The sequence below is a fragment of the Oreochromis niloticus genome, unplaced genomic scaffold (genome assembly GCF_001858045.2).
Source record: "Oreochromis niloticus isolate F11D_XX unplaced genomic scaffold, O_niloticus_UMD_NMBU tig00003806_pilon, whole genome shotgun sequence".
NCBI lineage: Eukaryota > Metazoa > Chordata > Actinopteri > Cichliformes > Cichlidae > Oreochromis > Oreochromis niloticus.
Genome location: NW_020327950.1, coordinates 6,857 through 24,533, shown reverse-complemented (window position 1 = coordinate 24,533; position 17,677 = coordinate 6,857). Strand labels below are relative to the sequence as shown.

The 17,677-nt window shown below is 42.2% G+C and overlaps 1 protein-coding gene across 1 annotated transcript; it reads right to left on the bottom strand.

Moving 5' to 3' along the window:
* Positions 1-8,097: 8,097 nt before the first annotated feature.
* On the bottom strand, positions 8,098-17,396 carry fam98a (family with sequence similarity 98 member A). The gene is given in 9 exon segments (XM_019356465.1): positions 8,098-8,838; positions 8,841-9,278; positions 9,524-9,691; positions 10,506-10,622; positions 10,710-10,790; positions 14,666-14,847; positions 15,967-16,101; positions 16,349-16,497; positions 17,213-17,396. Coding segments are annotated over 9 exon segments (1,470 nt in total). The 5' UTR covers positions 17,251-17,396; the 3' UTR covers positions 8,098-8,676.
* Positions 17,397-17,677: the final 281 nt, after the last annotated feature.

The window sequence follows — 17,677 nt, the reverse complement described above, 5'->3', positions numbered from 1 at the left end:
TTGGCTTTATTGTCACTTCAACCATATACAGTTTGTACACAGTGAAGCGAAACAACGTTCCTCCAGGACCAAGGTGCTACATGCAACATAAATTTACAACATAAATTAACAGAAAAACACTAAACTAGCTAACTAGAGACAGGACAGACTGACCTAACATAAATTACAACATAAATTAACAAAAACAAAAACTAACTATCTAACTAGGTAGGTAGTGCAAAGGTAACAGTAAACATACTTGGTATGTAGGTAGTGTTCGACAGTAAACATAATAATATTGTGCAAAAAGAGCATTTACAGGTTGATGCTTTGAGGTAGTTGAGTTGAGCTGAGTGATAGAGTGTGTGTGTGTGTGTGTGTGTGTGTTTATCAGTCCAGTCCCTTTTTGTTGAGGAGACGGATGGCTTGTGGAAAAAAGCTGTTGCACAGTCTGGATGTGTGTGCCCGAATGCTTCGGTACCTTTTTCCAGATGGCAGGAGTGTGAAGAGTGTGTGAGAGGGGTGTGTCCAATCAGCCACAATGCTGGTGGCTTTGCGAATGCAGCGTGTGTTGTAGATGTCCTTAATAGAGGGGAGAGAGACCCCGATGATCTTCTCTGCTGTTCCCACTATCCGCTGTAGGGTCTTGCGGTCCGATATGGCACAGTTCCCAAACCAGACAGTGATACAGCTGCTCAGGATGCTCTCGATAGTTCCTCTATAGAAGGTGGTCAGGATCGGTGGTGGAAGCTGGGCCTTTCTCAGTCTTCTCAGAAAGAAGAGACGCTGTTGGGCTTTCTTGTGCAGGAAGCTGGTGTTGAGGGACCAGCCGAGGTCCTTCTCCAGGTGGACTCCCAGGAATTTGGTGCTGTCAACGATCTCCACAGAGGAGCCGTTGATGCTCAGCGGTGAATGGTCGCCTCGTGTCCTCCTAAAGTCGACAACCATCTCTTTTGTCTTGTCAACATTCAGAGACAGGTTGTTGTCTTTACACCAATCCGTTAGCCTCTGCACTTCCTCTCTGTACGCTGAATCGTCGTTCTTGCTAATGAGACCCACCACGGTCGTGTCATCAGCGAACTTAATGATGTGATTTGAACTGTGTGTTGCTACACAGTCATGAGTCAGCAGTGTGAACAGCAGAGGACTGAGCACACAGCCTTGTGGGGCCCCAGTGCTCAGTGTGGTGGTGCTGGAGGAGCAGTTCCCGATCCGTACTGTCTGAGGCCTTCCGGTCAGAAAGTCCAGGATCCAATTGCAGAGGGAGGTGTTCAGGCCCAACAGGCTCAGCTTTCCGATCAGCTGTTGAGGGATGATCGTGTTGAATGCTGAGCTGAAATCTATGTACAGCATTCGAACGTGTGTGTCCTTCTTGTCCAAGTGCGTGAGGGCAAGATGGAGTGCAGTGGAGATGGCGTTGTCCGTTGAGCGGTTATGGCGGTACGCAAATTGCAGTGGGTCCAGTGAGGGGGGCAGCAGGGTCTTGATGTGTCTCTCATGACGAGCCGCTCGAAGCACTTCATGATGGTGGGTGTAAGTGCAACAGGACAGTAGTCGTTGAGACAGGACACAGAAGACTTCTTGGGCACGGGGACGATGGTGGTGGCCTTGAAGCACGTGGGAACGACGGCACTGCTCAGAGAGATGTTGAAGATGTCGGTGAGAACATCTGCCAGCTGTTCAGCACATTCTCTGAGCACTCTGCCTGGGATGTTGTCTGGTCCAGCAGCTTTACGTGGGTTGACTCTGTGTAGAGTTTTCCTCACCTCAGCTGTAGTGAGACACAGCACCTGGTCGTTCGGAGGAGGGGTGGACTTCCTCACCGCCACATCATTCTGCCTGTTGAACCGAGCGTAGAAGTTGTTCAGCGCATCTGGGAGGGAGCCGTCACCATCACAGGCAGGTGATGTTGTCCTGTAGTTAGTGATGGCTTGTAAGCCCTGCCACATGCGCCGTGTGTCGCCGCTGTCCTTGAAGTGGTTGTGGATTCTCTGGGCATGTGCACGCTTCGCCTCTCTGATGGCCCGAGAAAGTTCGGCCCTAGCTCTACTAAGCGCCACCTTATCTCCCGCTTTGAAGGCAGAGTCTCGGGTCCTTAGAAGTGCACGCACTTCCGCTGTAATCCATGGTTTCTGGTTGGGTCGTGAGATGGTGGTCTTGGAGACAGTGACGTCATCGGTGCACTTGTTGATGTAGCTGGACACTGATGACGTGTACTCCTCCAAGTCAGTGAAGTCGCCGTAAGTTGCAGCCTCCCTGAACATGTTCACATGGCATTTTAGCGCTACCAAAAAGTGATTGTGGCCTACAACTTGTCACTGAAACAATATTTCGGCTTCAAACTTGTTGGATATATTCCAGAAGGGTTACATGTGATATATTATATCCCCAAAACTCTCCAAGAACTGCTGAATAACTTGTACAGGAACAATAAAACTGATAATATGCAATTTCCAACCTGCCAAAAAGTGATTGTGGTCTATAACTTGTCAATGAAATACTATTTCTGCTTCAAACTTGATGGATGTCATTCAGAAGGGTCATATGTCAAATATTACATCTCAAACAGTCCCTCAGAACTGCTGAATAACCTTTAAGAGAACAATAAAACTGATAAAATGCCATTTTCAGCCTGCCAAAAAGTGATTGCTGCCTATATCTTGTCACTGAAATACTATTTCTGCTTCAAACTTGCTGCATGTCATTCAGATGGGTCATATGTCAAATATTATATCTCAAACAGTTCCTTAGAACTGCTGGATAATCTTTAAGGGAAAAAATAAAACTGATAATATGCAATTTCCAACCTGCCAAAAAGTGATTGCTGCCTATAACTTGTCACTGAAACAATATTTCTGCATCAAACTTCTTGGGCATCATCCACAGGAGCTGTGCCAAGAAGCCCCGCAAGAGCAAAAAAAAAAAACCCATTTGTTTGTGAAGCATGCTGGTCAGAAAGTTAGGGTCACTGTCAATTTTTCTAGGGATTTGAAATGTTTCCTGTTTTGTATCGTTGTCTCCTGTAATATTTGTTGGTTTTTTATTTGTTTATTAATTCATTAATTTAAGTTCGTGTTGGTGTGTGTGTTTCTGTGTTGTTCACAACATTATAGTTCAGCTTTGATTGCAATTTGTTTGTAGGATTATTCAATTATTTTGTGTTTCCTAACATGTTAGCATAGTTACTGTATGCAAAGAATTAATATATATGTTGTTCCATGGTTTACTGGTGTTGAGCTTCCGCTATACCCCCTGTTTCTGGTCTATTTGTTAGTTTATTTTAACTGGTGGTTTCTTCTTTAATTGGATGTAATTGTTATTCGTTTTTGGTTTTCATTTCAATTAATAAGTCCTGTATTGGAATGACATTTTTATTACCGTTTGTTTTCTCTTTCCTATTCCTAATGTGTTTAAGCAGATCTCCTCCCACCTGTTTCCATTTGACCATTATCCTTTTTTTGTATTATTTTTGAATTACAACATTTTTGAAATTTGACGTTTTATGCACAGGTTGAAAATGACATATTATCGGTATTAATGTTCTTTTAAAAGTTATTCAGCAGTTCTAAGGGAATGTTTGGGCTCCTGTGTGTCACATTTAACCAGTGTTGGGTAAGTTACTTTAAATTAGTAACTTAGTTACATTACTAGTTACTTCCATCAAAAGTAACTCAGTTACTTCAAGTTACTCGTTACTTTCAAAGTAACTAGTTACTAGGGAAAGTAACTTTGGTTTTACTCAGACTTCTCTTGTTAATGTGTTGCTTCCGTAACTGGATACCCAGCAAGAGTGCCAGTCTTCTTGCTTACTTGCCACAAGTGCACTGTGCCACCTACCAATAGAAAGGAAAAGATAATGTGCATATTTCCACGAGAGAAATCCCACGCCTGGACCGTCGTTGACCGCCGCCATGATTCTACCTACGTCACAGCGTCATGTGCGCTTTTTACATCCAACACAAAAACTGCAGTCGTGGTGCTTTTGATTGTACTCAGAACTCAGAAATTCTGCCTTCTGAATAGGAAGATGTAGGTAACACCAGACTGCAGATGAGCTGCATACAGGGCTGGACTGGGACAAAAAATCGGCCCGGGCATTTTGACCACCATTATAGGAAAAATCATAAAGCCTTTGAATGAAAACAAACACTGTTGTGACAGTGATGTACACTGTCTTGATGGTATATATGTATCAATCGTTTGTTGTAAGACTCAGATAATTATTTATTAAAAGCTAGACATTTTAAATGAGAATAAGAAAGTATTTCTTTGTGCCCCCCTTTCCCTGTTAATGCCCTACCTGGCCCCCTGGCAACACTTTGCTAGACCCGCCCCTGCACAGTTACCAGCTGTCAGCTACATAGAAAAGGATCCTGGTGTTATTTGTCTCTCAGAAACAATTCATAACTTCAACTCATTCATGTGACCTAAAAGGTAAACCTGTTTCTCCATCACCTGTTCAGCTCTGATGATTCAGTAAGGACATCTCCTGGTTTCATCTTCATGTTTCCCACTCACCAGATAACCAAACCAATATCATGACCAGCAGTTTTTACAGCTGTGGCTCCAGCAAACATCAGCTGATACTAGAAATTAATATTAAATAAATTCTAACAACAGCTGATCAAACGTGCTGCTGTTGTTTAACGCGACATCCGCTGGTTTCCTCTTTCTGGCGCGAAGTGGGCGATAAACAAACAAGGGAGAAAAGCCGATCAGCTGATCATTGATCAGTTTCATGATTGAAGTAGAAGGAGAGAATGAGAGAAGAAGGGGCAGCTGTGCAGCAAACACACAGAATAACTCCAGCTTTGTGTCTTTTTCATTCTAGCTGAAGTCCGGGACAAACTGTGTTTCTTTTCACCACAATACGAAACGCATAATGTTTTCTCTGAATACGAGACAATTCCGTTTTTTAGGGGACGGTTGTCAACTCTAATAATTAACCTTATGAACAAAATAAAGTTCAACATCAGTAACATAGCACCCACCCAGCTGTATAGAAACCCTGTCATGCTAGCTAGCACGCAGTACGAAAAAGTCAGCATAACCAAAATAAACTCCACCTAAACTTGGTTTATATCTGACTCAGATAGACTGCAGGTCATAACTTCTTACCTGAAGTTCAGTTCACCTGACACTCGGACGGGCGGCCGCTTCGGATCTCTCCTCTTGCCTCCCCTTTCTCTCATCCACCTGCTGGCTTCCTTCCACCACTTGCTAATGTTACTGAATCTGTGAAAGCTGCGCGATAGCCACCACACGAAGTAACGAATAACGAGCCTATCTAAATCCCAGTAACGAGTAACGCGTTCCTGATTTTGGCATAACTAGTTACCGTGCTCGTTACCACAATAATAACGTAGTTACTGTAACGCGTTACTTAATAACGCGTTAGTCCCAACACCGGTTATGAATAAATCTTCTTTTGTCGGTACTAGTTTTATTTTGTTGTGTTTATCCGCGACACCTTAAAGGCCGGTCCGTGAAAATATTGTCGGGCATAAACCGGTCCGTGGTGCAAAAAAGGTTGGGGACCGCTGTTTTGGTGGACAAAGTTTTTTTTTTACTGGCACACATCATTTGTGGGGCATCTTATTGCAACACCTGATTGTTCTCTCATTTTAGTTTTAGTAATATTTTTAAATGGTTGTACAAAATGAAAAAAACGGCAGGTGTATTGGCTGCATTTTTAGATAAATAGTTGTATATGTTTACAAAATGTACATTTTATATTTGCATTTCAAGTTATAAAAATTTACTCAACATGTCTGTGGGTTTTTTTACATTAAAAAAACACTACTAAGATTTTAAGTTCTTTGTGTGATTTCAGATCAGTAATAATAATGCAGTGTGTCAGTGAAAAAAACAACTAAATTCAGTTGAGCTGAAAAGAATGATACCAAACAAGACAAGGGGAAAAAATAAAATGAAACAATTTGAGGGTGAAATACAAACATAAACTCAAAAGGAGTCAAAAATGGCCGGTTGTATTTCAGACCTCAGTGGGTTAATCCAACAAATCATGAAAAATTTGGTTTAAATTTTTGTTCATGACAGTGCAGATGTGGGCTACAGACAATAATTAAGTTATAGACTATATTTATATGAAAAACGTGTATACTTACTGCATTTGAATTATTTTAACCATATGTAACCACCTGCATATGTGTTTGAAAAAAAAGGCTTTGATTTTGCCACCCCATTTGATTTCTTTGCCACCCTCATGCCACCCTAAGAAAATTTCTCTAGATCCGCCCCTGAACATAATTGATTGGGGAGATTAAAATTAATGATATATTTTATGTTGTTCAGCCACAACTCTACTAAAACCTCAGCCAGTAATAGGTAGGCCAACTTTTGGACCGTCCAGTTGTCTGTATGACTGCCGCAGTACGTACATCACATTTGCACACTATCAGAAAGTGCCAAACGGTGCCCTGGTGGAGTGAGGAGCTGTAGAGAGAAGCAGAGTGCTCTGTTTATATTCTAAAAATGTTTTAAGCTAGCTTGAAGAGGGAATTCATGACGATGTTTATCAAATGTGAAGCGTAGTTTGCTGCTTCTTTTGCTGCTGGCTCGGTGAATTTTGGTTGGAGAGAGACAAAACCTGCAGCTCAGAATCAGCGCAAAAAGACGTAAACACAGCGCGGACCCAACGCATCAGAATCGGTGGGCTCTGACAGCGTGTCCGTCTACGTGCTGTCGGGTGAGAAAGCCGAGAAAGACAAAGCTGATTCTGATGCGTCGGGTCCGCTCTGTGTTTACGTCTTTGTGTGGAATCCGTGTGCCTGCTCTCATTTGCTGTTTGGTGGTTGTTGAAATAGTTTTGTGAGCTTTAATCTGAGAAACTGGCGTTTCTGGCAAAACACGGTTATATTTAAAAGTCAATTCAGGATTTAATGAATCGATATCGCTTTATTCAAGCTACTCACCTCTCTCTATCCACCTGCACTTTCAACTGGAGCACGGCCAATCAAAGAGGTCCCGCCCCTGACTATCTCTGATTGGTTTAGTCCACGATAGGGACATAATGTGTGTCTGTTGTTGACCACACGGAGAGTTGCAGAGATTTTGTTTTTGTTTGTTACCCGAAGTTTTTTTTTAGTCGCACCATTGAAAAATTTGGTCGCATTTGCGACCAAATTGGTCGCACTCTAGAGCCCTGACTAGGCTATATAGTTGTGAATTGGTGTCGGTCGGGTGGTTACTGAGAGAATGTATTTCAAGTAGGAACCTCAAAACAGCTCCTTGAAGCTGGCTTCAGAGCAGGTCAGTGCACAATTTTATGACGTCATTTAAAAAAACGTCAGGAGAGGAAGTGGAGAAGCTGTCCATGTTAGTGAGGACCTTAAGCTGACTGTTAACTCGGCTCCAGCTCTCTGCGAAACCGCTAGTCTTTTTACCACTGCTCAATATAAAGCATTCTATCATACTGTACAACAGCTTGGTAGGGAAACTACACAGCCACTGACAAACCCCTGGCAACTACCCCTCAGCCTCCTAGTAGATACCTCTATGGTATCAATTTGAAACTCCTACAGCTCCTCATTTTAGGATTCTTGCACAAAGTTAGGTATCCACACTGTCAGCCCAGCATTACAGCAACATTGTAAAGGACATTACCAATCCATTTTATCAGCCGTCCTCTTTGCTGCCATTTGGAAGACGGCATAGGGCTCGAAAGACCTGCACTTCCAGATTCAGGAACAGGTTCTATCGAACAGCCATAACTGCACTTGGTTCTCATTTTGGCATCCTTCAAGCAAGTCATGAGATGCACTTGGCACAATTCCCTTTAAATTGTGCCTTGTCTTTAAAGCATTCAGGTCAGTTTTTATGGTAGTCTGTATCGTCTTAAAACAATTTAAATTATAATAGTATTTCTCTTAAGAATATTGCATACATAGGACTGCTATGCCATTTTCAATTGTTCAAGAGAGACAACAAATTTAACTGTATGTGTCGCATGAGACAGATTGCTATATTAGAATTAGTCATTTCCTCAAAGTGTACCTAATAAAATGCCCAGTGAGTTTATAACTCAGATGTAAATAATTGGCAGTGAGGGAATGTCCCCATCTGATGTAGATAATCAAGACCACTGAACCTGTGACACTCGTTTCAGCTTTTATTTCTCATTCACACATCCATGCAAACCTTTCAACATCCATACCTGTATGCACACAAGCTTCCATTAGGAGTACAAGATGGCATCGTTTTGTTTTTTTAAATAAGTAACAAAGGACTCCAGTCAGATTAACTGAAACAAAACTAAGAGACTGGAAAATGATGCTTTTTTTCCTTCAAGTCATTCTCATATTCACCAAAACTAGAAGAATTTCAAGAATCCTGTAATATTAGTGTGCACCTCTAATTTCAGATACAGCAAATGCACACACACTGAAATTTTAGAGACCTTTAGTTTTCAAAAAGAATAAGGCTAATTAAGCAGAGTCCAACTTGTCGACTAACCACTTATAGCAGATCTATATGAAAACAAATGAAAACAAAGGGCCACTTTAGAACTGCCCTGAATAGAAACCATAACAGTCTGGTGAAAAATACTACCTGTATTTTTATAACGTCAGCTTGTAACCATTCTAATAGTTGAAGATCAGCTGATAAGGCATTTTAGATGAGTTCATGAATGAGAAGCAGTCGACGTGGACTCTGCTGTGCTGCCCTGCGCTGCCTTCAGCTAGTATAATGTCTGCCTTGACTAAAGCCAGCCTGGCTGTAATGCTGCCCACCATGCTGGAAGAACTGTTCAAACTGTCCTCCTTGGTTAAAATTCTGCCCCCCTCTTCCTCCCCAGCCCCCTCCTTGTCCTCCTCCTCCCCTTCCTCCTCTTCCTCTACCCCCCGACCTCCTCGACCGCCACCTCTGTCTTGGTAATGACCGCCGTCATGGTAGCCGCCGCCGCCTCCTCCTCCATGGTAGTTGGGATCCTGGAAGCCTCCTTGGTGGTTTCCTCCATAACCTCCTCTTCCTCCTCCCCCGTGATGACCTCCTGCATCCTGATAGTAGCCCTGGTTGTAACTGCCTCTCCCTCTTCCACCTCCTCCTCTACTTCCTCTCTCCCCGTGTCCTCCTCCCCCGGCTCCCCTCTCATAGCCCCCACGGCCACCTTGAGAGCCGTGATCGTATCCTCCCCTGCCACCTCCATGCCCACCGCCGCCATAGTGTCCTCCAATTTGGGGAGCATCTTGACGCTTCTGCCAGGTGGGCATCTCTGGAGGCGGAGGCTCAATCTCACACGGCCGACCTCCCCTGTCTGGTACTCGGCCCATCAGAACCTGAGGAGAGGAAATGTGCTGAAATCAAACAGCTGCGGGACGCTTGGCCACAGCACCACTAGACGTGACGCGTGGATGACCAGGAGAAACATTTCAAACTAAAGTTAAAGTTACTGTGCTGAGCTTTATATGTTTATAACCACCAAACAGTCAGTATTAAATCAATGCCTTTTACACTGAAATAAAAACAGAGTAAAAGACATGAAAAGGAAGAAGGGCAGGTGTCACTGCTCTGATGATCCCACCTTATTGATGGCACAGGCCGTCTTCTCTCTGATCTTGCCGCTGCTTGTGCGGAGGATCTTGGAGAAGTCTTGGCGAGCGGCAAGAAGATGAGCAACAGAGACTTTACTTTTGTTGGCAAGAGCTGAACGCAGTGGAGGGTAAACTTTACTCAACTTATCAGCATGTGTCTGAAGAGAGATGAGCACAATAAAGCCCAAAATCCACAACACGACAGTAACACATCAATTGTATTAAACAGTATTTTCAAAGTATATGACTAAACACAAGACTCAGAATCAACAATCAACTGGCAGAGTTATTTGAAAAGATGATTACTATTTTCATCATTTTATAGCAGCTTATAATTCCTCTGGATTTCAGGCTGTATCCCTTCAGGAAACCTCTAGAGGCAGGAATTTCTCACCGTTTTATATTATTTTCAAATAATAATTACTTATGAAAAGTTGTGGTCCGGATGAAGTTATAACTTCAAGTCAACCTATTCTACCTTTTCATATTTTCTGTCATATCTCCTGTTCACATACTCATATTAAACATAACCAAAGTTTAAATGATGAGTCCACCATATGTACATGTGAGCCAAAAGCTCAGGCACAAACTCCTGGCTCTATATGATGTCAGTGAGAGCATGTGGCCGTAATGTCGCATGTAGTTCTGTTTGTCAGCAAAGCAGCCACACCCACCAAATGAATGATGACCTTACAGAAGAACAGCCAAAATAGCTGGTTTCAGATGCAGGACAAACTGAGGGCAGCACAAACACCGGTAAAAGATAAATAAGGATTATTTTGGTTTTAGCCCAACATTTTTATAGTGAGAAGAACAACATTTAAGAGCAGAAGATTTTGTAGCTAACCCAATTAAGAACATTTGCTATGAAAGAAAGCAAAGAGCAGTACCTCTGTAACCCACAGTGCTCCTGTTTAAAAAGCTAGACATGTGCTTCACACTTGGTTAGGAGGATCCCACGTTGCTACGTACCTTTGCTCTATCAGACCAACCGAAGGACTGCACCGTCACGTCAAGACGTTTCAACAACATCTTCCTTCTCACCTCATACTCATTCACTAGCGCTTGGTTTATAGCCTCAATTTTTTCCTAAGGTAAAAAAAAATTAAGAGAGAAGAAAGAGTCTTCACATACTATTCACTGACTGTTCTGCATTTCTGCATCATTTTTACTTACCATGTGCACAGGTCCAAGGGGCCTCTTTAACAATGGCTCCCCTACATGATTTGGTGGAACTCGACTAAGGGCTTCTTTCAGCTGAAAGGAAAAAAGAGAGCATGTGCAGATGTGTGTAAGTTGAATTGTAAAAGTATCTGCTTTCAAAGAAAAAACACTTTAGGAGGGCAGGAATCCTTTCCCTGACTTCAGATTGTCAGCCTAATGGTTGGTTGTTGCAAAATACATCATGGCATCATTTCTCTCAGTGTTGCTGGCAGGCAGCTCACATTCTTCCTTTGCTTTTAAGCCTACATTTTAAAACTCGTTCACTCATTGTAAGTTTATACACTTTCTAAAATGTTTTACACTAAATGTCAAAAGGAGTGAAAACAGCGCTGAGCAGTAGGGGTGGGTTTTAATAATCGATTCATCGATTAAAATCGATTCTGGCTTGGATAACGTGAAATCGATTCATTAAAATCCTGAATCGATTTTTTAATATAAATTTATTTTGCCCGAAACAACCACCACCAACAACCACCAAACAGCTAAGACAGTAAATGAGAGCAGGTACATGGGATTCTGCACAAGGACGTAAACACACAGCGCGGACCAGCGGATCAGAATCAGTGAGATGTCGCCTTTCTCACCCGACGGGCGCTGCCGCTTTAAGCGGCTGCGCGCGCTCCCGCGGGCGGCAATCACTTTCTGGCAGACAATCACTTTTTGGCACAACAACTGCACGGACACGGTCGGGGCTGAAAGCCGACAGCTCGCTGATTCTGATGTTTCGGCAGGTCTGCGCTTTGTGTTCACGCCCTTTTCGCGCTGATTCTAAAGCTGTTAGTTTTATCTCTCTCCAAACAATATTGACTGAACCAGCAGCAAAAGAAGATTCAAACTACTCTTCACATAAACCTCGTCATGAAATCACTCTGACTTTTACTGTTTTGCTTCCACCACGATAAAAAAAAAAAAAAAAAAAAAAAAAAAATCACACTTCATGCACAGCTCTCTCTCTCTCTCTCTCTCTCTCTGTACTTCAAGAACAGTTTCCCGTCTAAAAATCTGTTTTCTGCATTATTTGCTTGCTTGTTACGCACAAGTCTACTGTTGTTTACAGCAGTGTTGGCCGCTGTTTTTTTTTTTTCGTTTTACATACTTCCGAAAAGAAAACCTAATTTCTGCCGTTCAATACTGAACAAATTTAAACTTTTTAAAATTATGCAAAATGCAAAACGCTTAGCCGTGTCTCTAATAAAACCGCTGTAACGTCAGAGGTAACGTTCATATGTTGATTAATGGTTTTCGTTCGTTTTTGATGTACTGCAGAATATTTTTATAAAATCCCAGGCCAGGAAAACCACCTTCATGTTTTTCTGTGTTTTATCTTCAGCTACTTTGACACAAAGGCATCTGCTGTGATGCTCACACCTTTGATAAAGTCTTGCGTGTGTCAGCTTCCTTTTTATAGATACAAAAATATGTAAATGTATTGATCTGAATTATAATATTTCTGACTGTCAAAATTTCCCAGATTCAAATTGAATCGAATTGAATCGAATCGAATCGTGGATCGAATCGATTCGGGACCTTGTGAATCGGAAATGAATCGATTCTAGAAATCAGTGACGATACCCAGCCCTACTGAGCAGTACTTTCATGTAATATCATTTTCTACCACAAGATGGTGCAGCATCCATTCATAATTCAAACTGAAGAGGAGCACTGGGACATGACAAGTATCTATTCCAAATGATAAAAACAGAAGTCCACATAGGGCTGCTCAATTAATCAAATTTTAATCTCGATTACGATCTGGGTTTTCAACGATCATTAAAAATGACTGAGCCGATTATTAGCACCTCCCTCGTGCTTTACTCTCGCGCTGCTCCGTGTGGCAAATCGAGCGCACCTCTCTGTGTTTCGAACAAGCGTCACAACAATTAAGAGGACCCGAGGGAAGCTCGGAAAGCTAAGCAGAAGTTATTGGGAGAGGAGAGGATAATGGCTGCTGAAGAAAGAATGCCGTTGGTTGAAAAGAGAGGTAAAACGACTTCAGTGGTGTGGAAACCAATGTTCCCCTCTAAGCTGCGCACGTGCGCAATTGCGCACTGCTGGCACGGTCTCTGCGCACAGAAAATCTGTGTTGCGCACAAAAAAAATCTAACCTGAAATGAAATTAAAATTAAAATTAAAACTTTAACAATTACGTTTTGCAGTGTTAGTCAGTAAGTGACTGGCTGCTCCTGTATGGGATTAGAACGATGCCACCTTATCCTATAGTCCAACCAATAATGCGATTCACATTCGTATATACGCAGCCAATCAACGTCGTTGACAGGCGTCCTTATGTGCCGACACCGGTGTTTTAGCTAGCAAAGCGGTGTGGCTGATGTACAGTGAAGCCACATTAATGACAACGTGTACAACCATTGGAGATGTGAGCAGGACAGACGGAACAATTGACGGAAAAAGTGTGGACTTTATACCAGTTTTTAAATTGTGTTGATAGGCCATGTAAAACCAGAGTTATGATAAAAATATATGCAATGTTAGGTTTTCTTCCTGAATACTATCGTTGTTTATATTTACTGCGGGAAGAAACGGTAAAAACGGTGTTTTATAAGGAAACCGCTCGAAAGCACTCCCCGCCTGTGAGCAAAAACAAAACCAAAAAAACCCCCACCCTTTCCTATTGGTCGAAAAAAGTACCGTGTCGACCAGTCAAAAAATGATATGGCAACGTGGCATCTAGTTGTTAAGAAACGGGGGGGAAGTTTTAGGAGTGACGGCGGTGTTCTGAGATGTGAGAGATTTGAGACGTTTGGCGCAAATCTTGTGTAGTTAGTGTGTAGTGTAGTCAATAGTTTTGTTGTGTGTGTCAGAACAATGAGGTGGCTGCTGAACATTACAGGTGTGATACATCTCCTGTTGTCAGGCCTGCAGGTATCAGGCTGTTGTTCTCCTTTATCTCATAGTGGACAGAAATTATTTTTTGGAGTGGCACAAATAATTTGTGTGGCATCAGATTTGATGCAGAACAGCTGAATGTTCTGTAAATAGTTTGAAATGTTTATTTAAAAAAAACGCCTTGGCTGCATTAAAAAAAATAAATAGCTGCAAAAAACTTTGTTGTTTGCCAAACTGAGTTACTTTTTTGAAGTAGTAACTATATAATTAATTGCCCAACATTGGTCATTATATGCTGTATTAACAAAAAAACCCCAACAACAACAACAAGGTTTTGTATTTCTCTGAAACGTGCAAAATCCATTATGAAATTCTGCCTCGGCCCCTGAAACTTCGTGTTTAGTCACTGCAAAACAGTTATATTTTAATCATTTATCTCATATATGTGAAAACTAATAAATTAGCAGCAGTGGGAAATCTTTGGTTTGGGGCAGGCAAATGTTAAAGTCTGCCTAGAGTGCTGACACAGATGAGATGTTATCAGATAATGAAATATTAAATAATCATCATAAACATTTATAAGCTCTCATCTCAATTACGGCAATGCACTTCTCATAGGAATCAGCCAGGCTTCCATTGCTCGCTTACAGCTGGTGCAAAACACCGCCACTCAATTTTTTTCTGGTGCAAGTGAGAGCACATCACTTCAATTTTAGCATAACTTCAGTGGCTGCTCGTTTATGAATTCAAAATCCTTTTATTTGTCTTTATGTCTCTTAAAAGGTTCTGCCCCATTTATCCGTCCGAGCTGCTGCACCCTTGTGTCCCACCTCGTTCTCTCAGGTCAGCAGACCAGATGTTTTTGCTTGTTTCAAAAATGCAACATAAGGTCAGACAGCTACTGCTCCTTCACTCGTCGTTTTTAACTCTCACTTAAAAACCCACTTTCACTCCCCAGCCTACGACCCAGTGTGAGTTATCACAACACGATGTAATATGGTGTCGCTCTTTTTTAGAGACCATACTTTATAGTGGACACCACCTCTCTGTGTCTAACTGACCTTCTTCTCTATGCCACTGAAGAACTGGAACATGGTGATGTTGGCTGGAGGCTTGGACATGCCCAGTGCCATGCAGATGCCCTTCAGTTCTTGGAACACAGGGCTTCCGGACTCCTGGGCTTTCTTCTGAGGCTTGTTAACCAGGATCATCCTCGACGCCTCCAACTCAGAAACCAGAAAAGCTGAAACCCGCCAAAAATGGATTTGAGTAAATTCTTATTGCTGTGACAGTGAGATCAGGTTTCTGAAAGTCACATTTAAAACAAATCAGCTTCACTTGAGATTTACAAGTCGGCACTAATCTGTGTTTTGAGGCCAAGTCAAGACAGTGAAGCAATACTCCACCTTCATTTACTTCCCTCTGAAAAACCGACTGGGAATTGCCCAAGTTAAAAAACACACAGAGTGTCAGGGTGAAAAGTGTGGCAACAACCATGGCTGTGTTCTGTCCAGACAGGTCAGATCCAGTATCCACTGCTGATTTTCCTGCCATCATCAAACTATGTTCATACTACAAGCTCAATTTAGATTTATTGCTCATGTTTGACTCCTACCCTGCCACAGAATGGTGAAATGTCCACTGTACAGCACCTTTCAGCTTATCACAGGTGTGAGAAGCAGTTAAGAAGATGGAAGGATGAACAAATTTTTGTGATTTGTCATTATTTTTTCCTGTAATCATCAGGATCCAATTCTGACCTGAACTACAGCAAAAACATGAAGCCAGTGGACCTCAGTGTTTATAGTATAATTACTCAGTTTATGCGCCGCTGAAGTCAGGAAATTCAGAGGATGACAACATGGATGACTAGAGTAATGCTGCATGAACACCAGTGACTGCACAGACGGAACTTGCAGATTTATGGATCGTGTATGAGAGAAATGCACAGTGAAAGAAGTAAAACTAGATGAAGGCACCTACCAGAATAAAGACTTTTCATTTCTAAATGCAGCATATTACTAGTAAAGCTGCCACACCCTCTCCAAGCCAACAGGTAAAACTGGACACCTGCTGAATGTGTGAGCCTTTAAAACTCATAAACACCAGTGGCACACCCACAGTGAACGTTTCACTTGTTTTGCCTGCAGTGAGAGCATAGTGCGCAAGACTCACATCTTTCCTCTCCTGTCACTTTTTTTGCTTTCATCCACATTAGACATTTAAATACAGAAGACATGTTGACATTAGGTGGCCCTTTATCACAGCCTGTGTGTGTGTCTAAGCAGTTCACAGAAAGTGTCAGTGTAGGTTTAAGTTGCTCTTTAAAGACAGGCGTGGTTACTAAGAGTGTTTTTCATACTTATAAGCAGCAGGCAGTCTGTCCTGTTCAGGAACCTCTGGGTAATGTCTCCACTGGTGAGGACAGAGTATGGACACGTGAGCTCTGACAGCAGGCCGCTCATCTCCAGCTGGAAGCCCTCTGCCTCACTCGGGCCTGGAACAGGTACAAGAGCAAAAAGCACTTTCTAAATGATGGCTTTTAGATAAACAAGTTGGTTAGATCTCATTTCATTAACTCATGTATGATACCCACAATCATGGACTGAAATTCGAGGCCAGAAAATAACAAACACTGGAATAGATGTTCATTAATAATCTCCTGTACAACTATTCAACAATTATATTTTACATTTGTTAGCATCAGGAAGAGCTTTATGTCCTAGTGAATGAGCAGCGCTTACAGTTGGTAGCATGGACATTTTCCTCCAGTTTGCAGTAGAGTCTGAGTTCTGAGACGATCCAAGCGCAGAGCTTGGTAAACTCGGGTGAAGCTGCTCCTCCACTCACAGCAGATTCCAGAGCTCCTTCTTCCAACAGAGGGCCTTGGTACCTGCACTCAATCAATCCATCACACACACACACACACACACACACACACACACAAATAGAGCTCATATTTAAAAAACAAAAAAACCCCCAAAAAACCCAAAACACATAAAACCTCTCTCACTCTTGATGACGAGTGAAAATGAAGCCTGCTAAGAGAGCCAGAGCGTCTCCAAACAGAACCAAAGCACATTTTAAAATGTGGTTATTTAAGGACTCTCTTCTTACTGTCAGGCTTACATGAGGCAACGAAAGTGGCACGAGAGCCCCAGTGACTTGGGAGAACCTACTGGAAATTTCAGCGTATAAGAGATTAATCTGGAACCATCTTCTCTATCGAAGTCCCACTTGTTTAGAAAACTGGTCTGAACTGGTTAATGGAAAAGAATGTGTTGGAGCTATCCTCGTATGCATTTTCATGGCAGCTGCTGCTGCTGCTGACGAAGCCTGTAGCTTATCATGTCAAATCATTGTGTAGGCTCGACTTACATGACTGTGTACACACATCAATATGACACTCATAAGCAGCGATTTTAAATTTAAATAAATAAATACACAACACCGCCCGAACGTTAGCTACTACACCAATTTAGCCGTTTAGCTCAAGCTATATTTGTATAGCGCTGGCTAAAATAGAAAAGAATGGGCAGGTGTGCTGCCTGCAGCGTGGCTAGGCACACAGTTTCCACAGCGGCATACATAACCGTATTTTCACTTACCCTAAATCTTCCAGAGAGACAAGAATGTCATTCTCCATCCTACTGTTGCCGAGTTATCTACTAAAATCACGAAATACAGATTCCACATCAGCCAGCTCAGCATACACGTTTAACTTCTTCTCCTTCTTCTTTTGACTCATTGGCGGCTGTGACCCCAACTTGGATCGGGCTTTTTTCCGCCACCTGCTGGACTGGAGTGCGATCGGTGACTGCGTTCGTGTTTTTTTCTTCGCTTTTTTACCGCAGCTTGCAGTCCAACAATGTTGCACTGCTGCCATCTCTTGGGTTATACTGCGACATCACTTCAATTTCCTTAGGAATTTCTTCTGGAATGACAACTGCCACACTTGTTTAATTTTTGGATTTTTCGATCCATCTGTATAAATCTGCAAATAGTCACCGTACTTGTACCTGAAAAATCCTTTCCTCTTTCCCAACAGTTTTCTAACACTTTCTTAACAGGAT